The 25,461-nt window shown below is 42.9% G+C and overlaps 1 protein-coding gene across 1 annotated transcript; it reads right to left on the minus strand.

The window, feature by feature from the left end:
* Positions 1-48: 48 nt before the first annotated feature.
* On the minus strand, positions 49-24,034 carry LOC102297568. Its single transcript, XM_042220031.1, has 46 exons — positions 23,933-24,034; positions 23,815-23,836; positions 22,990-23,250; positions 22,626-22,892; positions 22,243-22,512; positions 21,651-21,911; positions 19,944-20,204; positions 19,519-19,779; positions 19,156-19,416; positions 18,612-18,872; positions 18,074-18,334; positions 17,713-17,973; positions 17,357-17,614; positions 16,562-16,828; positions 15,541-15,798; positions 15,185-15,445; positions 14,827-15,087; positions 14,491-14,748; positions 13,551-13,811; positions 13,201-13,461; positions 12,812-13,075; positions 12,475-12,732; positions 11,164-11,427; positions 10,807-11,067; positions 10,191-10,451; positions 9,855-10,109; positions 9,498-9,764; positions 8,597-8,857; positions 8,267-8,524; positions 7,925-8,185; positions 7,551-7,814; positions 7,199-7,462; positions 5,947-6,204; positions 5,602-5,862; positions 5,201-5,458; positions 4,853-5,113; positions 4,132-4,392; positions 3,764-4,024; positions 3,043-3,312; positions 2,688-2,957; positions 2,149-2,409; positions 1,785-2,045; positions 1,419-1,709; positions 1,009-1,245; positions 872-925; positions 49-721 (listed from the first exon to the last, which is right to left on the minus strand). The coding sequence occupies exons 1-46, from the start codon at positions 23,984-23,986 to the stop codon at positions 438-440; spliced, it is 11,412 nt and encodes a 3,803-aa protein (XP_042075965.1). The 5' UTR covers positions 23,987-24,034; the 3' UTR covers positions 49-437.
* Between the last annotated feature and the right edge of the window lie 1,427 nt (positions 24,035-25,461).

The raw sequence follows: 25,461 nt of genomic DNA on the forward strand, positions 1-25,461 counted from the left end.
CAACGGGTCATTTGTACAACTCACACGTACACATAAAGAAGCTGAAAGAAAATATTTTCATTATTTTATTAGAATGTAGTCTGAAAATTATTTGCATGTTAAATACACATTTAGCAATGATGATAATTTACAAAATGAGAATTAAAAAAGCAGGAGGAACATGCAACTTCAACCAGCAGTAGACATAAACCCATCTTTATAAAGAGTTTTTAATATAAGCATGAACTGGAGGACAGAGCCTTTTATTCTAAAGACAACTACTTTATTATCAGTGGTGAGGCTAATGCTGAATGCATCTCATGGTACACGAGCAGAGCAACCCACATTAATTCCCACAATCTAATGTGCTTGTGTATTGTGTGTTAAGGATTTGGCATCTAAAAGTGGAACCATTTTTAAAAGGAGAGGTGTGGAGGCCTCAGAAGTGCCTTTTCCGTTTACTGTGGAAGCCCGCTCTCTGTCCGCACACATACGGGCTCAGACTCTGGCCCACTAGCGTCTGCGTAAATGGCCAGCACAGAGATGCAGTAGGTGGCGTTTGGTCTCATATCAGTGAGCATGATGCTCTCCCCGTACACCGTCAGCTGCTGGTGCTCGTGGGACCTGCTTTGCTTTATAACCAGCAGGCTGTAATAAGAAGCACCCTCCACCTTAGACCATGTGATGGAAATGACTGTTGATGTTATGTGCGTGACGTCCAACACAGGAGCTGAGATGCTTCCTGATGGAGAGAGGGAAAAAAAGTTCTGAACAGAGTCCCGGAGGACTTAGAACTTCAGAGTGTGATGAAGCTGGTAGACGTGGAAGTTAATTCTTATAAAGCTCTAAAATCAAAACTAAATAGAATAAAATCCAATGAATGTAAACTCACCATTCAGTGACATCTGTTCTTGGAGATCTCTTCTCCTGCGTGCGTGCGTCACCACTAAATACAGAAGATCAGTTTAGATCTTAATTATTCGTTTTTAAACTTGTCTTAATTGTCACCACAAAGCTACTGAACCGTACTTTTTGTGACATTTATTGCTTCACTTTCTCCAGCGGCATTGCTGGCGGTGATCGCGAGATCGCTGGAAGCGATGTTGGACAGAGAGCAGGACAGCTGTGCAGTGCTGCACAGCTGGACCTTTGGCGTTATGCTGTTGTCATACACCGTGTAGTTGACGGCAAACACTGAGGCGTTCCACGAAACTGTGGCAAAGGAGCTGTTTCCAGTGTACACCACACCCGATGGTGGACAAGGAGCTGAGAGAGAGAAATGGGATTTAAAGAAGTTCATTCATTTTTTATTTAAAAAGAAAGAAAGAAAGAAATACAAATAGCTCATATGATTACTAGTTACACCAGATTTTGTGAGGACACATGAAGCACCTGTGTAACTGCAGTGAACAACAGCTCAAATCTGGGGTGTAATCTACCTGTTGTTCCATAAACAGGCATGGATGTGTCGCTCATCCCTGCAGCATTCCTGCTCTTCATTGTGGCGCTGTAATTCGAACTGCAGACGAGAGGAAACTCAAAGTATGTCACATTTGTCCAATAGGAAGAAAGCTCGAACAGGGCCTGGCTGTCTCCCAGCAGACTTCCTGTCAAAGTGAGCATGTAACCGGTGTCGCCACAGGTAATCTGTTTCCAGCTGAAACGCATCACCTGGATCTCGTCCTGCATTGGGAAAAGCTGCACCTCAGCAATAGCTGGTGGACAGGGAACTAAGAGAGGAGGAGTCAGTAACAGTAATGTGAAAAGTTACTCAGGGTTTGACGAATATGAAGCTCCTTTTTTACCTGCTTCAATCTGCGCAGGATCACTGAAGGAGCTGTTGCATGTCCCGTCTGAGGCCTGGACAGAGAAATTGTAAACAGTTCCGCAGTCGAGGCCATTGATAACACAGCTGGGGTTTGTGCTGTGACAGTAAAGCATGTCTTCATTTCCAGCCTGAGCACAGCCGTAGTAGTCTTTAGCTGGTCCACTGGGAGTCCACGTCAGCGTCGCGGACTGATTGCTACACTGGTACGTAACTGAGAGTCCACTTGGCTGGCAAGGGCCTGGGTAAAAGGAGCAATTAAGATGGTGTAAGTCTTAGAGTGCTAATATTAGTTATATTCTTCAGTCATTTTTGGTACTAACATCAAGTCCGAAAACAAATACCTGTGTTCAGTGTTACATTCTGACTGGCTTTGCTGGAGCAGTTCTCATGGCCAGCTGTCACAAACACAGTGTACTGCTCATCACAGTGGAGCTCTGATAAGCTGCAGTTTGTGGAGCTTGTGTTGCAGGTGTGCGTGTGTCCATCTGCAGCCTCAGCGACAACGTGGTAGGTTTCAGCACCCGGAGATGGAGTCCAGGACACCACCGCCCTGTGATGCTCACAGGCAGCGTTCACCCTCACGTCTGTGGGTGGACAGGGCTCTGTGGAAAAAGACGAGTCAACATAAATGCACAAAGGCCAGGTGATGGGTTTTTAGTTACTTAGATTTAGTAGCTTTTAATTATCTGTATCTGCTGTATTTAAGCTGTGATTTTGGCTGTATTACTAAACCACTTTGTTGGGGTTTTTTTCTTGCTAATTTATTTAAAAAAATACTTGTCTACTTCCAGTCTTTAAGCTGAGGTAAGCTGCATATCTGTTAACTTAGAACTTCCAAACTTGATGCACTTTTTGACAGAAAATAAACATGAAGACGTACCCATGCTAACTTTGGAGGGAGGACTTCTCATACTGCTGCAGGCGTCCGATGAAGCAGCTACGCTGATGGTGTACTGAAGGCCACACTGTGCTTCCTGGAGGGAGCAGCTGGTGCCGGTGTTATTGCAGGTCAACAACGTGTAATCACTGGCTTCTGCTGCAGCAGTGTACACAGTGTTTCTCTCACTACCCTCCATGAGATCCCACATAACAAGGATGGAGGAGTTGTGACACTGGGGGACAGCAGTGATAGCAGAGAGGGAGCAGGGGGCTGAGAATGAAGCAGATGTTGATAAGTTCAGACTGTGGCACGAGTAATTAACTGAAATGAGAAAACACAGCTCTTACTGAAGTACCTGTTTCCAAACTGATGGGGGCACTGGGCTGACTCTCACACTCGCTGTTTTTGGCCAATACGCTGAAGTTGTAAAGCACACCACAGGCCAGGTCTTTCATCTCACACGTCATGTTGGTAAAGGTGGTGCAGTTGGCTCTGTAGTCATTTCTACCTACAGCTACACCGGACACAGTGTAGCTGTCTGCCCCGGGAGCATCAAGCCATGATATCCAGGCAGAGTTGGTCACACAGTCAACGCTGCCCATGATCCCCTGGGGCTGGCAGGGAGCTAAAACACATAAAGTTGATTTGGTGATTGGTTGGAAGGATCCATGCAAGCCAGGGTAGTTTGTCAAGTGTTTTTTTTTTTCTTTGAAGCTTGAATTTAAAATCCTTCTCCTCTTATACAAGATCTTGAATAATTAGGCTCCATCTTATTTTGAAGACCTTATAGTTCCACAGAGCACTTCGCTCTCAGACTGCAGGTTCCTAGAGTATTTAGAAGTAAAATGAGAGGCAGAGCCTGGATTTAGGAGACAGACACCCTGTCTGTTTAATATTAGGCTTAAAACTTTCCTTTCTGGTAAAGCATATAGTTAGGGCTGGATCAGGTGGCCCTGAATCCTCCCTTAGTTATTAGACCTAAGCTGCTGGGGGGCCACTATATATATAAAGTGCCTCGAGGTGACTATTGTCATTTGGCGCTTTAGAAATATTGAATTGAACTGAAGTTGTCTAACCTGACTGGATGCTCTGGGTCTGACTGTGCACGCTGCGGCAGTGTTCTCTGACAGAGGTCACCTGGACTGTGAAGGTTTTTCCACATGTGGCATTGCTGCTGAAACATACAGTGTTTGTGGTGTTGCATAACTCGCTTTCGCCATTCTCAGCAGCTAGTGAAACCAAGAAGTGGTCAGCATCTCCGATGGCTTCCCAAGAAACTGTCAGATCATTTGACGAACAGTCGACCTGGGTGCTCACGTTCTGAGGCGGGCAGGGGACTGAAAACATGACAACAGTTTGAATACACAGCTGAATGCTTTAAATTGCAAACATTTGATCGCCTAAAAGTGCTTTAGGCTCTGGTCACTGGTGTTGTTTCTCTTACTTGAGTTAAATTTCAGAGGCCAGCTGGGGACGCTAGAGCAGCTGTCACCCATAGCTACAACGTGAACGGTGTAGAGGCTGCCACAGGTGAGGTTGTTGAGGCTACAGCTAAGGCCAGCGGTCTGACAGCTGTCATTATTAACATGGCCACTGTGGGCCATGACTGAGTACTTTACAGCACCCTGACTGGAAGCCCAGGACACAACAGCAGTGTTGTTAGCACAATCCATCGCCACTGAGACGTCAGTGGGAACACAAGGTACTGAAGATAAAGCAGACACAACAAACAGGATCAGTCACTCAGTGTGGAGAGCATCATGAGCAAAAACCTCAGTATACAGCAAAATGATTACTACTGCTACACAACACCTTAACTATGCTGACTTTACATATTTAAAAGCACAGACTGTAGAAATAATAAAGCTTGTGTCCATCCCCTCACATCATAACTAGACATTGTCACACTTTTTCCTTGTTCAGGCTTCCTATGATTGGACAGCCTCCCAACACTGACTAGATGCTTGGAGACCAGCAGAGGAAAAGTGGGAGTCTCAGAAAGGTTTGTTTGCCCAGTGACCACAAAAACATGTCACTTTCCTCACCTTTAAATTCTAACAGAGAAAAAAAAATCCTTTCAAATATGAAAACAGAATTAAGAAATGAAGTTTAAATATAGCAATGAAAGCCTGCGTTTCCTGCTCTAGTAGCCATGCAATCCTCACCTGATTGCAGACTTGTGGCTGGACCGGCGGTGACGTCACACTGCTGGTTGGAAGCTGTGACGGAGACAGAGAAGTTCTGTCCACACATCAGGTCAAGGAAGCTGCACTGATTAGTGTCTGACATGCACATTTTTGACACGCCGGTGTCAGTCTGCATGGTGGCTGTGTAGACATCTGACCCATTACTAGGCTGCCAGGTTACCACAGCAATACTAGTAAGACAGTCCTGGCTGGCAGAGACTCCGATGGGTTTGCATGGCCCTAGTATAAAAACATATAAACTCAGATTAGAGCTCACTTCTCCATTATGTGTGGTTGGTCAAAACTGTGTATCTGACCAGTACGCACAGGTCTGCACAGAGACTGAAGCGCTCGAGTTTCCAGGACAGTACCAACTGTGAGGTGTGATTTTGATGCTGTATTTTTGTCCGCAGGTAAATCCAGTGAAGCTGGCTGTGGTCATGTTAGTGTTGAGACTGACTGACTTGTTTCCCGCCTCAGCGTAAACCGTGTACATCTTTGCCCCACTGCTGGCATCCCAGCTCAGAGACACCACTTTCATATCACAGTTCACAGTGGCAGACAAATTCTGGGGAGCACAGGGGTCTGGAAAGAAACAATGATCTGATAATGTTTCTTTTACTTGTGCAAATTTCTAAGAAAAACTGTAGAAACTGCTGAACAATTACAGACATGAGATGATGTATTCTGACTTCATTTCACTTTGTTTTCATTCGTCAATATCATACCCATGTGGATGATTGAGCTGTTGCTCGGCAGACTGGTGCAGTTGTTGCTCTTTGCTCTCACTACAACACTGTACTCCTCCCCACAGTGCAGATCGCTCCAGGTGCAGGAGGCGGTATTGCTTATGCAGCGGTGAGTGTGGCCGTCGAGGCCAGTGGCTACAGCAATGTATGTTTCAGCTCCATCAGTTGGCTGCCAGCTGACGGAGCCCACGTCAAACCCACACTCTGCGTCAGTTGCCAAACCCCTTGGTATACATGGAGCTGTGTCCCAAAAAGGAAAACAAAACAAAACAGTCAAAACATAAACGTTAAAATAATTTGCATATGATGTAGAAAAAGTCCCACCAGTTTTGAAGAAGGTGGGACTGCTGGGGATGCCATTACACATGCTGCCCTGTCCTCGAACAGTGACATTAAAGTCCTGTCCACAAGGCAAAGAGGCTCTTAGAAGCGCTTGGTTTGTGCTGTAAGTCTTCACGAATCCGTCGCTGCCGCTCACTGTAACCAAGAAACTCTCAGCACCACTCGCCTCTTGCCAGGAGATCTTCACCTCATCGGACTCACAGAGCACCTCAGCAGAAACATTTGTAGGTGGACATGGCTCTGTAAAAAGAGAGAAAAGAGTTCAGATCTTCATCTTTTACATCATAGTTGATGAAAACTAGATTTAGTTAATTAAAACAAAATAAAAGCTAGACTTTAGAAAGAAAAACATTAAAAATATAGAGGAAATTCTTAGCTTTAGGCTTTGTTAATTTAGTAAAAGCTGTTATGGCAACTTGCCCAATGAGGCTTTGGTGGACATGTTTACTGGCACTTTGGTTGACTCCCAAGACTGTGAGTCAACTGCCTTTAAAACATTCTGTGTTTTTATTGTAATACATGTGCCAAATCTTGCCTCTCACATATGTCCTCCATCTAAATGTTTAAAAAGATCAACACAGATATAAATACGCAAACAAGCAAACCCACTCTGGAAAATAACTGAAACTCATCTGAAGGTCAAAATGAAATTAAAATAAAAACTAATTAGACAAAAAACGAATGCAAAAGTAATAACTCTGCCAGTAAAGATGTCCGATTAATCTATAAATATTTCTTACTTTAAACTTCAGCGTCTGATTTAAAGGGACTGTGTATCCCTGCATCCTGTTTTTACATGTAAGCCTCTAAACTTTTTGTAAAGAGGGTTGTACGATATAAAAATACAGTTTTTATTCCCGAACTTATTTTTACGTGATTAGAGTAATAAATATCTTCAACTCTAAAATGAACTTTAAGTATCAAAATCGACCCTTTAGAGTCTTATTACGTAAAAATGTTCTATGACTGTTTTACTGCTGTTGATGCCTTAAGATTGACATGTTTGGAGGAAATCCCATTTCTTCTTTCCTACTTTATATATTGCTAGATTATTGAGTCTGCTATGCATGCGGTTTTATAAGATCATTACTTGTTTTATATTTAAAATATATATTCAAATGTAAAATAAAATATATCATATATTTACAATGGGAACAGTTTCAGTGAGAATCTCCACTGTTGTGCAGCTGAAACAAGGGATTTTCTGTACTTTACAGTTTGGTCTCAGGAGTACCTGTGTGGATGAACACAGCACTGCTGGGTTGGCTACAGCAGCCTCTGTTGTGGCCTGTAACAGTAAAGTTATACATCTCTCCACAGTCCAGACCCGAGAACTGACAGCTGGAGGTCACTGAGGCACACGTTTTCTCTTCCCCTCCTGACGCCTTGATGGCGCTCGCTGTGTACAGTTCAACATTAGACCTCTCTTCCCAGGATAGGACAGCAGTACGGGAGCTGCACTGCAGATTGACAGCTACTCTCTGAGGAGGACAAGGACCTGAGGAAGATGTTTATGTTTGTTTTATTGTGAGCAAATGAAATCAGCAGCAGCCATGCATGCACATTACCTGTAAAAGCTCACTCACGTGTGGTAAAGTTAGACAGTGTCTGTGTGCTGAGGCTGCACTGGTCGTTGCTGGCGTTGATGCTGAGACTGTAGGTTTCCCCACAGCTTAAACTTGTCATGTTACAGCTTTCCTGCTGAGTTGTGCACAGAGTTTGAAGACTTCCACCAACGACAGCCATCAGGGAAATGTTAGTTGTGCCATAAGTGCCGTTCCAGGACACCAGGATTGCATTGTCAGAGGTGCAGTTGACTTCCACTGTCATGTCTCTGGGCAGGCATGGGGCTGAGGAAATATAAATATATATAAATATATATATATATAAAAATATAAATAAATCAAGGTTCCCAAATGAAAAAAAAAACATCAGATATATATGCTGAGTGTTTCTTTACCTGATGTAAGCGAGACCACTGAGCTGTCAGAGCTGTTGTACTGCTGTCCTAACGCCTTGACCCAGACACTGTACACTGTACCACACATCAGCCCTGAGACCACACAGGAGGTGTTTGTGCTCATACAGGAGGTGTAGTGGCCATTTTGGTTGTCAAAGTAGGCAACATAACCCAAAGCGAGGTCACTCTGCTGCCAGGACGCAGTTGAAGTAAGCTGTCTGCATGACATGCTGGCTTGAACATTAGTAGGTGGACACGGCTCTGAATGAAGAGAAAAGGGTCACATTTAAACGCTCACTCTGGAAACACAACCTGTGCATCACTTCTGATGGATTGACAAACCTGTCACGAGGCGGTAGGGTGCAGAGCTCACAGTGTTGTTGCATGCCAGGCTTTGTGTCATCACAGTGATGCTGTAGGTGTGGCTGCACTGCAGAGCAGTCAGGGAGCAGTGTGTGTTGCTGGTGTTACAGGCGACTGTCAAGTTACGGTCACTCACAGCCTGAACAGAGTACGACGCAGCACCTCTCGCTGTGTTCCACATCACCCGGGCAGTACTCAAGTTGTAGTGGATGGACACATTTGTAGGAACGCAGGGCTCTGGAGGGAGAACAAGTTAAACGGTCTGAACTGTGATGTAAATGAGACAAAAGGTTTGGCTGAAACGAGCACCTGTGGTGAGGTATCCTGTCATCTGAGAACTGCTGTTACAAGTCTCTCCAACAGCCTTCACAGTGACGTTGTATTCCTCTCCGCATCGCAGAGGCCTCGGCTGACAGCTGGTTTGGTTGGTGGTGCAGCTGGCTGTGTGTCCTGAAGAAGCTGTGAGTACAGTAATGTAGAGCACAGCTCCATCGCTGGGCTGCCACCATATGTTGGCAGAGCTGCCCCCACAGTCGTAAATCACTTCAATATTGCTTGGCTCACAAGGTCCTGTGGGATCAAGAATAATATCAAGTATGGTAACTCTTTACAACAAGGGACACAAAAACTTAGTTACTAAAGAACAAGTGATGAGTCATGAACGAGCTGGTAGTTAATGAGATTTTCATCAGCAGTTTCTTAATAGCTTCCCTAATAATTTATACAAGATAATTATTCACTAAAGACATAAAGAATCTATCTGTTTATATAGCTGTTATTGATTTTTGGCTCTCTTCCCGGCATGTCTTTGTTCTGTCTTCCTCCCCACACCTACCAAAGTTGTGGCAGATGGCCCCCGATGATGAGCCTGGTTCTGCTGGAGGTTTCTTCCTACTAAAAGGGATTTTTCCTTCCCACTGTCACCAAAGTGCTAACTTATAGGGTTTTATTTGCTTGTTGTTATTTGCTCTGTATTATTGTGGGGTCTTTACATCACAGTATAAAGCATGTAACTTAAGGCTGCTGTTGTGATTTGAGGCTATATTAATAATATTGAAATTAAAATAATCCATAGGTAATGAGGAACTTCACTATTAAGAGACCACTTAGTAAGATGCTTCACTACTTGTGACAACACAGAAAGAGTAGCTAATATTGAATTGATCAGTAACGAGTAGTTTGATGCCACGTTGTGTGGGGTTTTCATTACCTGATGTTAGAGGGACCACTATGCTGTCAGAGCTGTTGTACTGATGTCCCAGGGCTTTGACCCAGACGTTGTACACCGTGCCACACATCAGCCCTGAGACGACACAACTTGTATCCGTGTCTGTGCCAACACAGAAAGTGTCGTGTCCACGCTGGCTGTCGAAGTAGGCAACATAACCTGCAGCAAGGCCACTCTGCTGCCAGGACACCGTTGCAGTGGGTTGCCCACAAGACACATTGGCTTGAATGTTTGTGGGTGGGCAGGGTTCTGAATTAAGGGGAAAAAAACACATTTAGTTATTAAAATGCACACATGTACATACGTGTACACATGTTCCTTCCTGATTTGACTACTAACCTGTCATGAGGAGGGAGGCGTCAGAGATCTGACTGTCACAGCCCTGGTTTTTAGCCGTCACAGTGATGCTGTAGGTCTGACTGCATTGTAAACCAGTCAGAACACAGTCAGTGTTTATGGTGTTACAGGTTAAACTCAGGCCTTGCTTTGTCACAGCTCGGACAGAGTATGAGCTTGCACCGCTCCCTGCACTCCACTGCACCTGGGCAGCACTCACGTTATAGTGAAAGTTGACATTCATAGGAACACAGGGCTCTGGAGGGAGGAAACATTATAAAAGTTAGAATTTTTGAAAGTAAAAAACTCCCCCTGTGTTAAAAGCTACTGTACACTCACCTGTTGTGATGGTGGTGGGGACACTGGAAGGACCAGTACATCCGGGGTCCACTGCTTCCACAACAACAGAGTATTCCTGTCCACAAACCAGGCTGTTAAGATGACACGATGTGCCCAAGTCACTGCAGTTGGAGCTGTGTCCGTTAGCAGACGTGGCCTGGACCATGTATCCCGTGTTTGCTGCAGTATTACTCCAAGTGACCAGAGCTTTAAAGGTAGTACAATTTAGCTCAGCTGACACTTTGGTAGGAGGGCATGGGCCTAGAAATAGAGAGAAGCACAACTTGGAGGCAGATATAGAAAATGAGGAAATGAATGGTAAAATTTAAGTGATAGTTTGAGATTAAACCACAGGTTTATATGCTATTTAATCCATATACAATCTGCAGGGCTTTAATGTAACATCATGGGTTTATAGACTGTCTCTTGCAGTAACACCTGCACTATGTGCCAGTCTATGATGTTAGTAACAAGCTAAATGAATGTGCTGTTAGCATTTAGCTTCAAATTAATAAAATAAACACAAATATCTTCTTATTGTAGTGTAATTAAGAAGAGACCAAGTATATTTCCCTAAATGTAACTGATTTTTGAAAGATGTACATAGCGTGTGTACCTGTGAGCTTCTCTATAGGAGTGCTCCACTCGCTTATACAAACATTTGTGTGTCCCATCACTGTGAAAGTGTAGAGTTGACCACAGCTCAGGTCCAGGAAGGAACAGCTGCTCTGGGTGGAGTCACAGGCGGCGTTCACACCTGAGGCAGACGTAGCCTTAACAGTGTAATTCTGTTTTATGTCACCTTGGTTCCACTTTACTGTAATGACGCTCGAGCTGCAGTTTTGGTCAATAGTCGTGTTCTCAGGTTTACATGGAGCTAAAAGTGGTTTGGGGGGGAGAAGAAGCAGGTTTACTCAACATATAACAAATTATGTTTTGCTAAACGTCTTGGATTTAAAAGACCTGCACCCACCTGACTGAACCTTGTAGTCAGAGCCAGCAATGACGTTGCAGTGAACAGAAGAGGAGGTGACAACCACCTGGTAGACTTTTCCACACTGCAGGTCACGGATGGAGCAGGAGTCGGATGTCGAGTTACAGGAAGCTCTGTGATCATCTGTGCTGCTGATGGCCCAGGCGGTGTAGTTATCTGAGCCCGGAGTCTGAGACCAGCTCACAGTCATCATGTTGGTGTTACAGTCCAACTCTGCCACAACATCTTTTGGTAGGCAGGGAGCTACAGGGGAGCGTCAAAAACATAATGATACTATACTCTACATACAACAGACAAGCTGCCAAGGTGATTTGATAGGCTGGGAAAGAAATAAAATTAAATGTTAATCCTTGAAAGGACCTCAAAAATCCATATTTTCGTGGTTCTCGGGACCAAAAACGGTCCCAAGTCCTTTCAAGGTTTTATAAACGGAATTTTTTGTATCACCAACTTAATTTGTTCTCATAAACTTCTGTAAAAAAAAAAGAAGAAGAAGAAGAATTACACTGTCACGTTTAAAGTCCAACTGGGATGCTTATCAACTGATATTTTCAGAATTTATAATGATCAATACATGAAAATTAAAGTAAAAGAAGAGATCAGAGAAACATTCTTCAAACACGTTGCGTTTACAGTGGATATTTTGTCCACCAGGGGGCGCTCCATAGTATCCATGTTGGCAATAAGTGTTTTAAATGCCACAAACACAACCAGCTGATCCGAGCAGCGCATAAATGAGTAAATAAATACTTATACTTAATTATACTTATGCCTGACAGCTCCATACCTAACATCCTCGGTCAAATATATCCACCACCGCTCCTCTGCACATGTCCAACCATGTCAACATTGCCTCTCCAACTTTATGTCTCAAAAACTGAAGCTGAGCTGCTCCTCTTCTATTATATTTCCAATCCTGTCCTCCAACATCCCACTTCTAATGAAAATCTCATTGAAACCTCTTCTCTCCAGGCACCGCCCCCTGATCCATACTCTCACTACAGATCACAGTTAGGCTTCAAATATCATTGTCTATGCAGACCCTGCCTGACTTTCACCACTTCCACTTTCATCATTGCAAACAACAGGCTCAGAGCTGATCCCTGATGTAATCTCACCCCACCGGTGTCTTACTGTCATTCATTTCCTGCGCCACTCTCACATACTCCAATGCCACTCCTGTCTTCCTCACAGAGGACCACAGTTCCTCCCTTTGCACCAGATCACATGCTTTTTCCAGATCTAAGCAGGTCTAAGACTTGCTCTTGTAGTATAAATGTTTTGTCTTACCCGAGTCAAAATAAATATCAGTGTGTTTGCTGCTGTTGCAGCTTTCTGTGGAGGCCACCAGTGTCGCAGAGTACGAACGGCCACAGTGAAGTTTCACAGCGCAGGAGGTGTCATTAGAGGAGCAGGATGCTACGTGGCCGTGCTCCCCTGTCACCTGCACAGTGTAGAAACCTGCACTGCTGCTTTCATCCCAGGAAAAATTCCCATTGTTTGTCCCACAGTCCACTTGGACCGTTAAGTTTGTGGGCTGACAGGGGGCTGAAAGAAAAGGAGAGCTGATGGGTTATGCATGCCCCACAACAACTTTTGCTGCCGTTGCTATGGAAACACTCATTACCTGTACTTATTTCTATGGGTGGACTGTAACTGCTGCGGCAGTTTCCATCCTGGGCTGCAATGCGGAAAGCGTACCTTTGCCCACACAGCAGATTAGCCAGAGTGTGGGAAGAGTTAGAGGTGACGTTGGCTGAATGAGGGAGAGCGCTGCCTATCTGCTCATACTGTAAGACATAGATAGCTCCAGTCACCGGATCCCAAGTGAGGGTCAGTGCGTTGGCATCACAGCTGACATGACCCGTCAAGTTAGTGGGTGGACACAAAGCTAGGAAGATACAGGAGGTGAGCAAATCAAAAAGGATTAATGTTTCAGTATTGTTGTTGTTACTTTTTAGTAAATCAGCCTACAGACTCCAAAACACAGAGATGCTCCTTCCAGCTTTCTCTCACCTGTCCTGAGCTGCACTGCTGAGCTTGGTTCACTCCAGCAGCCCCTGTCTACACTGACAACAGTGACAGCGTAGGTTTCCCCACAGTGGAGGTCAGTGAAATTGCATGAGTCTAAATAGTTTGAGCTGCAAGTATGAGTGTGTCCATCATCTGCCATTGCTGTTGCTATGTACATATCAGCTCCCATTACAGGAGACCAGGAGACTGTGCTGTTGCCCTCACAAGCTGGAGACACGGCGATGTTACCAGGAGCACAACGGCCTGCAGAGAACATAAGAAAAATGGTTTCCTGTTGTCTTTCTGAAAAGTAGGGAGAGCTCTCCTCATGGACATTATATGACTTCAAGTACCTGCTGGAAAGCTGTAGGCTGCACTTGGATTTCCTGTGCATGTCTGAGAGTAAGGTGTAACGGTAATGCTATAGGTTTCACCACAGTGGATGTCATGGACTTGACAGCTGGTAGAATTGGTGTGGCAGTGGTGTGCGTGTCCATCCTGTGCTGTTGCTGTCACATTGTATCCTGTAGCACTGGGGCTTCCCACCCACGTCACCAGGGCTGAATGATTCAAACACAGCAGGGCGGCGCTCACGTTCTGTGGGGCACACGCGACTTTGGAGAGAAAAGAGAAAAACATTCAACGACCAATCAGGTTACAAACACACGAAGTTTAAACTGACATGTTATGAGGTTGACATTTAGAGGAAATACACATGAGGAAATTGATGACGTCATATTTTCCCTTAATGTTTATAACGATTTGAAAGATGTAGAAACAGATGGAATATAAGCCACATTCACTAGAAAATAGAAACTAATAATAGATTGGGGGGAAGTTAGTGAGGGTTGGCTGTCTGGCTATTTCCCCTTATTTTTATTAATTGTGCTAAGCTGATTTAGCAGGCTGGACAGTGCTATATCTGTCCTGTCTCCGTACGCTCTTGTTCTTTCCCCTTTTTTCTTTCCTCACTCCCCAACCAGTTGCAGTAGATATCTGCCTCTTCCTGAGCCTGGTTCTGCTGGAAGTTTCTTCCTGTTAAAAAGGAGTTTTTCCTTTCCACTGTTACAAAGTACTTGTTCATAGCGGGTTGCTTGATAGAGTTTTCTCTTGAACACTGAAGAATACCTTCAGTATTCAAGTCCCAATAATCTTGAAGCAACTGTTACTGTGATTTGGTGCTATATAATTGAACTTGAAATTGAAAAATCAATACTATACGGGGCAGATATGAGGTCCAGTGGTGATTTCTTTTCATCTTACTCTATGACAGGAAAAATGTCTGTTATTTACCTGTTTCTAATGATTCGTTGACACTTGGGCTGCTGTTGCACTGCGCCCCCTGAGCCTGGAGTGTTACATTCAAATCCAAGCCACAGGGGAGATATTCAAACACGCAGCTGGTATTTGTCGTGTGGCAGTAGTCCTGATGCCCTTTTCCTTCTACCTGAGCGAGGAAACTGAGGCTTCCCGCAGGGTCAGTCCACCTGAACACTGCTGTGTTGGTGCCACAGGTATACTGCTTAGAAATGATAACTGGAGAACAGGGAGCTGGAGAAAGAGCAGTACATTGGTTTAGCAGGGGGATGAAGCAAGATCACATGTATGTGCCATTTGAAGCATGCTCACCTGTGGTAATGCTGGTGCTGGTTCCAGGCGCACTGTCGCACTCGTTGCCGTGTGCAGTCACTGTAGCTGTGTAGGTCTCACTACACTGAAGATCAGTCAGTGTGCATGAAGCTGTGGCTGAGCTACACGACAATTTGTGGCCGTTTGAAGCTGTGGAGTTAACTGTGTAACCTGTAGCATCAGCCACCGGGGTCCATGACAGAAAAGAGGAACTGGTGCCACAGATCAGAGTGTTATTCATGAAAGTGGGAGGACATGGAGCTGCGAAGGAGACAAAAAGAAACACGTTTAATAAATGTGTTCGTTGATTCTAAAGATTGTAAAACATCTTTGTTTTTGCTGTGTGTGGTTTCCCTACCTGTCATTATAACATGGCTTGCTCCAGTGCTGTTACAGGTGGCGTCCTCAGACATGACTGTGAGGTTGTAAACTTTCCCACACTGCAGCTGCTTCAGCTGACAGGAAGTCGTGTTAGTCCTGCAGGAAATATAATCATGAGATGTGCCATCCTGAGCGAGCACAGTGTGGGTCAGAGCTCCGGGAGATGCAATCCAGGACACCGTGGCCACGTCTGAGCCACAGTGCAGGACACTGGTCACGTTAACTGAGTCACATGGTCCTGGAGGAACATACATTACATGATACATGATGTGTCCCAAAAGTCCAAATATGATTTGGAAACTCATGAAATGCACAAATATATGTAAATGACACCTGTTGTGATAGTAGTTTGAATGGGAGCACTGGTGCAGCGGTTGTTCTTGGATGCTACTGTGATGCTGTACTGAGTGGCGCACTGCAGGTTGAAAAAAGAGCAACTAAGATCTGATGAGGAGCACGTCTCAGAGAAGCCATGTGGGCCCATAACTTTAGCTGTGTAGCTGGAAGCACCGAAAGAGGAATTCCAGGAGACCAGCAGTGAGTTTGATCCACAGTCTGTCACTGCTGCCAAGCTCTGAGGGGAGCAGGGTGCTGGAAATAGATATGACACACTGTAAATCCAACTGCTCAAGTAGTATCTATATAAAAAACTTATCTTAAATGATTTTGTGTTTTAAATGTAAGCCTTTTAAGAATACAATTTCAGAGTTCATATCGCTTTTGTCAGGTTTAATACAGGCTGCACTTGTTCATTAATTAACATGGCAGTTTCCAGAGTTGGCATGTCAAAGGTTTAAAGTAACAAATTACTGGTGCAAGCTAACATATCATGCATGCTTGCTTTATCAAAGCCTTTCTGTTTTTCTTCCAGTATGTTGCTCAGGTTTTGTTTTATTGAGCTCCAGCATTAAGCAAAGCAGCGAATCATGATTCCCTGACTTTTAAACAAGACAAGAATAATGTGTTATCATTTTGTTTTAATATGAGCATTAATGAGTGTGAGTATTAGGATAGGAGAAGTGCAGCACTGAGGGAATCACGTGACAGCCTATCCCAGCTGACCCAAAGTAAATCCTCATCTATTGGAGATAATTTATATGAATTTCAGGAGTGGGACCACACCTCCATCAGCATGTGAGGGCATGAAATTTAAAATGCTGTACTAATTAACATTTACAGGACAGTTATGTTGATTGTTTTGTCACATAGTTGGTATAGAATGATCTCTTTCCTTTCTTGTTAAATATTACGATTCTAAAACAATTGATTTTGGACTTTATCTACTTAAAAGAAACATTAAGGAAGCATTAGCAGATAGATGAAATTATAGATTTACAATAACCGTCATTGTTACCTGTCTGAACGGTCTGTGGAGGGCTGTGCGGTCCTTTGCAGCTGCCAGAGGACGCTTCCACTGAGACATTAAACGTCTGTCCACACTGAAGGCCGCTCAGAACACAGCTGGCACCATCAGTGTGGCAGATGACCGAAGTTACATTTCCAGCTAATGGCACAGCAGTGACACTGTATTGGAGGGATGCAGAAGAAGAGATCCAGCTGACCGTTAAGTCATTGGTGCTGCAGGACAAGTTTGTACTGATGTTCCCTGGAGCGCATGGCACTGAGAGAAACAGAACACAGTGGGAGTTAATCACAAAGACTTTTCTCAGCTGAACTGTGTACTGACTGAGTTCGATGAAGAAAGCCATGACCAGTATAGTATATTAAAACCAAGAAAAATAACTGATCTGGGATTGAGTAGAGTTTAAAAAAAACTAATTGCTTATCAGTTTGATTGAAAAGAATGTAAAAGAAGGACAACTATGATGCCTTGTTTAGTTTGAGTTTTCTATCTTCACTGCTAAAGTGTTTAAACCAGTAATGTGTGATGAGGCTGGAAAGAGGCAGGTCTTGTTAGGTCAAGTCTCTTTTGCAAGAGATCAGTGAAAAACATAAATTTACATATTAAATCTCAAGTCCAGTGGGGGCATATTTAAGAAATTACTGGTGACAATATTATAGGATATAATATTATAGGAATCACTGCTGTAAAAAAACAAAAACGGTCCAAGTAGAAGAAGATTAATCTCAATATACTGAGACTGAGAGGCTTCTCCTCACCGGAGTAATTGCCAGTCAAAGTCAGTACCTTGGTCTTGCCTGAAGGGGGCACTGTAGTTGCTGACACATGTGCCATCCGTGGCAGTCACAACAATTTCATATGCTTGGCCACAGAGCAGGTTACTCAGTGCGCAGATGGGGCTGGAGCTGTTGCAGGTGAGGGTCTGCCCATCACTTATGGCTTCCACTGCATAGCTCAGTGCATTCGGACTGGGGTCCCAGGACACGTGAGCGGCTCTAGCACTACAGATCAGCTGGCTCGACACATTAAAGGGAGCACATGGTCCTGGAGTTGGAATGAAATAAAATATCAGTAACGCTTCCAGATTCCCCAAATAAGACCCACATTACTGACATCGGTGGTTTAGGTCAAGGTCGTGTTACCTGTGTTCACAGAGACAGTGTTGCTCTGTTGAATTTCACACTTGTCATCAACTCCTGAAACACCTATTGTGTAAACCTCCCCACAGTGGAGCCCAGTGAGGCTACAGGAGGTTTTATTGGTTGTGCACGAGGACCTGTGACCTTCACTGCTCAAAGCAACAGCAGTGTAGTATTTGGCACCATCACTGGCGAGCCATGACACAGGAACAGGGTGTGGAGCACATGTGCGTGTCACTGTGACGTTGGTGGGAGGACACGGCACTGAAAGGAAACGAATAAGAAACGCAATTTGGAGGATTTATCTAACAAAGTCTTGTGGCTCTATCTGCATATATGATCATGAAAAATCTGCAGGTCTCACATGTGTCCACTGTGACCTCTGTGCTTGGCAGGCTCTTGCACGTCCCAGTGATAGAAAAGACCGTCACTGAGTAGGAGCTTCCACACTCCAGTCCTCCTGTACTGCACTGTGTCTCTGTGGAGTTACAGTACAGAGGCTGGCCCGATCCTCTGGATATCACAGTGGTGTAGCTCTCAGCAGTAGTGGAGATGTTCCAGAAGACTGTCAGCTCACCAGTTGTGCAGTTCACATGGGCTCCGACTCCTTCAGGACCACATGGCACTGAAAAAAGACACACAACATCATCTGCCATTTAAAATCAATAGAAATGGCATACCATTTCTATACCAGAAATGGCGCTCCACTCACTTCCTTAGGTTAAAAGTAGATATCAGATATCAGATTTTAGATATTATTTATTATTTTTAAATTCAAGTTTCAACACATTTTATTCAACTCATCTGGTTTATTTAGGATATTTCCATTTTTTTGTAATCATTTCTTCTGCAGGATCAAATATGGTGCTTTGATGAACAGATTTAATTTAAAGCAGTAGTACCTGAGTCCATGCTGACCACACTCGAGGCTGACGGACAGTTTCCATCATTGTAAGTGACCGAGACATTGTATTTCTTTCCACAAGGCAGAGAAGTTATTGTACAGTTGTTCCCTGTGTTACTGGTGCAGTTTAGCTGATCAGCACTCTGATCTGCTATAGTGGCGGTGTAGAGGCCTGTGGACTGATGGTTCTGCCAGACTATCACAGCACGATTGGCATCACAGTCTCTAAACGCTTCGATGTTTGTCGGAGGACACGGTGCTGGAGAGGAGAAAGATGATTCAGTTCACAGTAACTTAACAGGTGTTAAGTGTCTTCATCATAAATCTGCACATGAAACTGAACATAACAAATGAGGGTGGATCTCACAGAAACATTGTTGGAGACTAACTATTACATCCTTTTTAAGACTAATTCTGATTTTTGGTGATTAAAATTTTTTTTAAGTAATTGCTGGTTTAATTTTTTTTAGGTATAATATATATAGTGTATAGTCTATACATAGGTGACACAACACAACAGTGTTATCAATCTTCTGACCTACCTGTCATAAAAGAAACCTCCTGACTGGTGGTGCTGTTGCAAATGAAATCCGTGCCAAAAACACTGGCAGTGTAGTTCTGTCCACATCTCAGGCCATCAATCATACGGGTGCTGTCCATTGACATGTACCTGTATGAATTGCCGTGTGCATCTTGGGCGACAATGACGTACAATATAACGCCACTGCTTTCCATCCAATCAAGTGTTGCAGAGTTTTGGCTGCAGTCCACTGATACTGTGACATTGTTTGGGGTGCAGGGAACTGAAAAGAGAGGATGTTAGTGTCTACCAGTCTCTGCCACCTGGTTTATCAGTATGACATCTCGGGAACTATGAAAATTTCAAACAGTGACTCAATACATACCAGTCTGTGCAACCTCCCCCAAAACTTGGGGAGAGGAGCACTTGCTATTGGAGGCAACAATCCACACGCTGAGGTGTTCACCACATGGCACATTGGTAATTTCACAGCTGCTGGAGGAAGTTGTGCAGTTGTAGCTTTCTTTAGTGTTTCCCTTTGCTTCTACAAAATAGGAAAGAGCTCCAGCAGCAGAGTCCCAGTTTATGACCAGCCTGTTAGGGTCACACTCAGCTTTCCTTCTCAAGTTAGTTGGAAGACAAGGAGCTAAAGAAAGAAAATGGAGAAGAATGTGTATTTTGTTCCTTTCCTTTAATTCAAAGTGTTTAAAAAATAACTAAACTTTACCAGTTGTTAGCGCAACCAACCACAAAAAGCTTCTGTAATCACATTTTAGAAAAGTCACAACAAAGACTGTAAGAAATACTCACAGGTTTGAACAATCACAGGTTCGGTGATGTCGGTGTTACACTGTAAGGTGACAGCATACACACGGTACGTGTAGTTCTGAGCGCACTCCGCATCAGTGAAGTAACACATGATGTCTGTTGTTCGACACTCCGTTGACATGCCATTGCTATCCACAGACGTCGCCACATAATAGAGGGCGTTGTTGGTGGGCTGCCAGCTGAAGACGACTACATTGCTGTTGCAAGTGTATGAAGCCTGAGGATTTGCTGGGGCGCAGGGGACTGGGGGAAAAGAACGAATTAAGGATGGGAGGATAAGATAAGTGCACCTCTACATCCCTTCCATCCTGGCATCAAATTCTAGAAATGACACAATGAGTCATTTTGCACATTTACATAATGCATTTTCCCCCTTTCACTGTAATTTCATGACATAAATGACACCCTCATCGTGACCCTAACTCGTCCATATATCGTTTAGTAATCGAAAATGACACAGAAAAAAGCTTACATTTTGTAGACATGTTAAAAGAAATATGGCTAATGAACAGTTACTTCTATGTATTTGCAAGGGAATGCATACATAGCTGAGGTCACTGATGGCCAAGGGTGTTGGTGGCCAACAAAGCCAGTAGTGACGGCCCTTGAAGAGCTAGGTTCATGCTTGTAGAACCATTAACATTAATTTATTTATTTTCTATGCACCATTCTTTACGCACTAGAGCAACCACTAACAAAAGCGTATTGAATGTAAGTCCACATCGTGCACTTCTTCATAAGCGACCAAAATGTTGCCTACTTTCTCTGATCACCTCAACTCTGGCCACTGTTCGTCTGCAGTGAGTGTACTCAGAGTGGAACATGACTCTCGACTCTGTGAAAACTTTTTTAAAACCAATGATAGCTATACCGAAGTGAGTTGTCGAGGATATCTTAAAGTTTTCTGATGTTGTTGCTGCTGTTAGCCTCTGTTAGCTGCTGTTAGTTGGCATTAGTGATACATTTGTTGAAATGCATGTAACATTGTTGACGTCTTAGTGCATAAACTTTAATACAATGTGAGAATGTAATCAAACTGTTTATCAATGGGGAAAGTGTGATTTTTAGGACACTTGAGCAGCTTCCAGAAACTGGTGCCTGCTCTTATGTATTTTTAATGGATTCATTCAAAGTTTATGAGAATGTATCAGTTTGTCGAGAGATGTAATTACACATTAATTATGCATATACATCATTTTTTGGTTTAAACAACCTAGAAAAACTATCGATTTCATCTTTAACATCACGCAGGCTACCAAATTCTGTTTTTCATTTACATTAAATTAATCACATCATCAAAACAGCTTGAAGACTTGGTGTACAGTACACGATTGTGTATCTCCTTCACCTGTTCATGTTTCAGACCCATCCTATATATAACTTTTGAAAACTCCCTAACTTCAATAGGCTGTAAAGAGCTTTTGAAGGCTTTTTTAGCTGGTGTTAGATGGCAGGTCTTATTAGATAACATGAACTTGTGACTTGCTGCTCAAGGAACAAAGAACAAAGGGCACCATGGAAAGAACCTAAAAAGTCTGACCTAAGGGTACAGTTTGTTCTGAATAGATTGCACTGTGCAATGTAAGGAAAAAAGAGGAGGTGGAAGTATGATTGAAAACATGCAGTATAAAGGCGACAGGGGATGAGCCTCAGAGAGGTCATATTTGTTTTCACAGCCGCTGCCCTCACCTGTCTCAAACATTGAAGATATGTTGGAGGTGCTGCTGCAGTCGCCAGAGAGGGTTGTAACACGGACCTCATACTTCTCACCACATTTTAACATGGAGATCTGGCAGCTAGTCGAAGCTGATGTGCAGTTACTAGAAGCGCCGGTTCCATCTACAGCTGTGGCTCTGTACAAGCTGGCCCCAAAGACCACATCCCAAGTTGCTGTCACACTGCCACTGGAGCAGCTGTAGTCCACTGAGACTGTCGTCACCGAATTAATAGCTGAATAAAGTAAAGAAAAAAATGTACAAATTGTAAACAGATGGCATAATTATGTTTCAGAAGTCAGCAAAAATGGTAAATGTAGGTACATGAACATATTCTCGGTTATCCCTAACAGGTCAAACAAAACACTCTGACGGAGCTCATTCACAAATATCATCACGATGCAGGTAATAGTTGTCCTCATCTATAAAAACAGGGAATCAGGCCTATGCTTCAGTGGTTCTGGTAGTAAATACTTTTCTACGCTTTATCTGATGTTGATTTTATATTTTTAAACAAGAGAAGAGAAGGGAAATAGACAAATAATTGATGTTGCACAGATACTCACTAGAGGTAGTGTGTGTAACATTAGCAGCCTCCCCAGGCACCAAGAAGAAGTTGAATGATGATACTCCCACTGTGTAGGTGGAGCAGGGCTCCAGATTACTTATATCAAAGGTTGTGCTGGTGGTGTTTCTAATGACTGGCATGTTGCTGGGGTTTTTATTGTCACTCACAGCCACTCGGTACAGCAGGACTTTATCCACTGAGTTCCAAGTCACTCGGGCTGTACTTCTTCCTGTTGCTACTACTTTCACATTAGTGGGTGGCTGCACCACTTCCAACACAAAATACAGGCGTTAATCAGTGATTTAGAAGTAATTATGTATATTTTATGTGTACGTGCATCATCTGAAAAACCATCAAAACCAGCTGTTTGTATGCACTTACACGTTGTTATTATCTTTGTGCTACTTAGGGCACTTCTTCCAGCACTGTTGGAGGCGTAAACTTTGCAGCTGTATGTTGTAAAGTTATTCAAATCATCAATTTGTCCCCTTGAAACTGTGAAGGTCTTAGTGAAGCTCTGTGCTGGAGATTTAATGAACTCTTGCACAATTATAGTATAGTTAACTGCCCCCATCACACTGGTCCATTCAAACCTTATGGAAGTACTTGACACAGCTTCAGAAAGTGTGATCTGAGGTGTAGCCGGCACTGGGGGGATGTAGAAGATGTTCAGCATTACTTTATTTACTTTACTCTTCAAATAAAATTGCTTTGTTTATTCAGATGGTTTAAAACGTGTCCCTACCTGTCATGGCTGTTTTAGTGTCTGTACACACAAGATCCCAAAACACAAGGACCTTCAGGGTGATGTCATAGACATATCCAGATCTTACCCCCTGTACCACCATCTCTGTGCTGGTTGGTGGTATCATCACCATCAGCGGGGAAATAGTGGTGGAGTTCACAGCTCTCAAGTCCAACACATAAACTGAAGCATTGCTGTAGGTGCTCCATACCACATTAAGGGATGATGCTGAAGGAGATGTAACTGACAGGATATTACATCCTGAGAAAAGTAAGAACATTTATTTATTAAGTTTCTTTGTGGAGCAGAATAAAACAGATGGAAAGTCCTTAAAAGAATACTTAATTAGTTCTTTTTGTTACTCAGTTTGAACACTTCGACAGCTTTCTTCAAGCCTCACGTTTTTCCTATGTCTAAGCACTTTTAATATGACATTCACAAGGTCAAACTCCTAATGGAGGTAACTCAGGGTTCAGCATCTTGCCCAAGGATTCTTTGACATATAGGTTGGAAAACCAGGAAGTGAATAACCAACCTTCCAAATAGTAGACCATCTCCAGTATCATTTTTGGGGTCACCCCCAACAAAGAAAGTAATAATAGACTATTAACAATCATTCGCAAATCACCAAAACAACAATAAAACATTCCATAAGAAGTCATTCTGTTCCGCTGGCATATTCAGTGTGATGTTGAAGGGATATTCTCAAGGAAAAATTCCATATATGTTATACGAAAAAAAGAAGTGGGAAAAACAACAAATATAAACATCCATATTAATATCAATATTAACCACTTGACAAAGGAAAAAGGACAGAAGACCTACCTGCAGCCTTAACATGGGGTATCTTAAAAAAAAGAAAAAACTGTTAAGAAGCTAACTCAAAATTCTGTAATTACCTGAAAACCTAATTGACAATAGAAAATTCAAACTGCATAATTACCTGCATGAGGGACAATATGGCAACAGAAAAATAAAGGAGCCTCATCTTATTCATAGTAAAGGTCAGGATCACGGTATGTTACATCTGAGAAGTGCACAAAGATCCTCCAAACATCCTCTGAGATCTTTACAGGCTGCACACTGTAGATTAACCCCATGGGAACCAATCAGGAGATCCTAAACGAGGACAAGTGAAGCCCCTAGGCTACCTGTCATCATGATACAAAGTACAGTAGCCAGTGCTGCTGGTTAATCAGGGAAACTTCCCTCCGTGTGGCAGAGAAAATCAACCTTTTTTATATGAAAAAGAAACTTTGAAATCAAAATGATCTCAAACTGCTGGTGAGGAAAGTGGTAAACAGATAAGGAGGTCATTATAAAGATAATTGGAAGTACATCCCTGTGTAGCATCATTAAAATGTAAAGAGATTCAAAATGGTGTAAATATACGTCACATGTAAATTGATGATTTAAAGTAATATTTTAGCTCATTTGTAAAATGAAACACTAAATGTTTAGACTGCAAATACTTTTTAAAAAATACAGCAGGCGCTACAGTAGGAACTCCATGTGACAAACAAATAAACAGATTGTATATACATTGTATAACCAGTTCATTTCTTTTTGTTGTTGTTTTAGTGGGTTCAGTCCTCCTCAACAAGGAGGCAAATATTTCACAAAACGTCTGGAGAGATGTTGTATCAATCTTCGGATGCTTTTTGCCAGAGGAGGTTGTGTTTCACCTTCTCTCTTGTGGCAAAGGTGTTCTGTTCCATTCAAGTAATAGTCTCTATGTCATCTAAAAGTACAAGCCTGCTTTTTCTTTGGAAACCTTTGTGTAAGTTTGGTGGCATGTTTTGGGTTTTCATCATGAGACCTGTGGCCACAGGCATTCATGAATGATGGCACCATGAATGGTACCATCTAAAAATGTCATCTCCTCAACAGCCTGTTGTCACACTTCACTTCCATCTCTGTTCTTCTCTCCACATCCACAACAAACAGTTTCATGCCAAAGAGAAAGAAGGCAGTTGTTTATTGTTGGCCATCCATCAGAAACTCAGATTTCTACTGAAAAAAGGTTGAAAGTTGAAAAAACAAATTGAAAATATGCTGGAATTGCCAACAAGGAAGTGTAAAGGCTGAGTGACAGCAGTTTATAGTAGGCCATAATGAGTTTGAATCAAAAACTGTTTTATAAACAAACAATTTCACAGTAGGCGTATCTTTTCTCTTGTCCTTTTTAAAAAAAAAAATATATATATATTTAATTTGAAATCCTGGTGGCCCTCCACATCCATTCTAATTATTATGCTGTTTTTGGTCTATTTAAAAGGAAAGTTCCACATTACAGGAAATATCCAAGTAGTTTTAATGTTCCCACATTAAAACATTAAAACAAAATATTAATGACATTATTACTGTCACAATTATCAGAGGGACCCATAAGATTATATTGTGTAATATCAGCTGTACAGACATTTGAGCATATCCCAACATTTAGAAATTTGTGTGAAAGCCTCACTTTCA

This window comes from Haplochromis burtoni, unplaced genomic scaffold (genome assembly GCF_018398535.1).
Source record: "Haplochromis burtoni strain Fernald_Lab_line unplaced genomic scaffold, NCSU_Asbu1 Contig_41, whole genome shotgun sequence".
Taxonomy (NCBI): Eukaryota; Metazoa; Chordata; class Actinopteri; order Cichliformes; family Cichlidae; genus Haplochromis; species Haplochromis burtoni.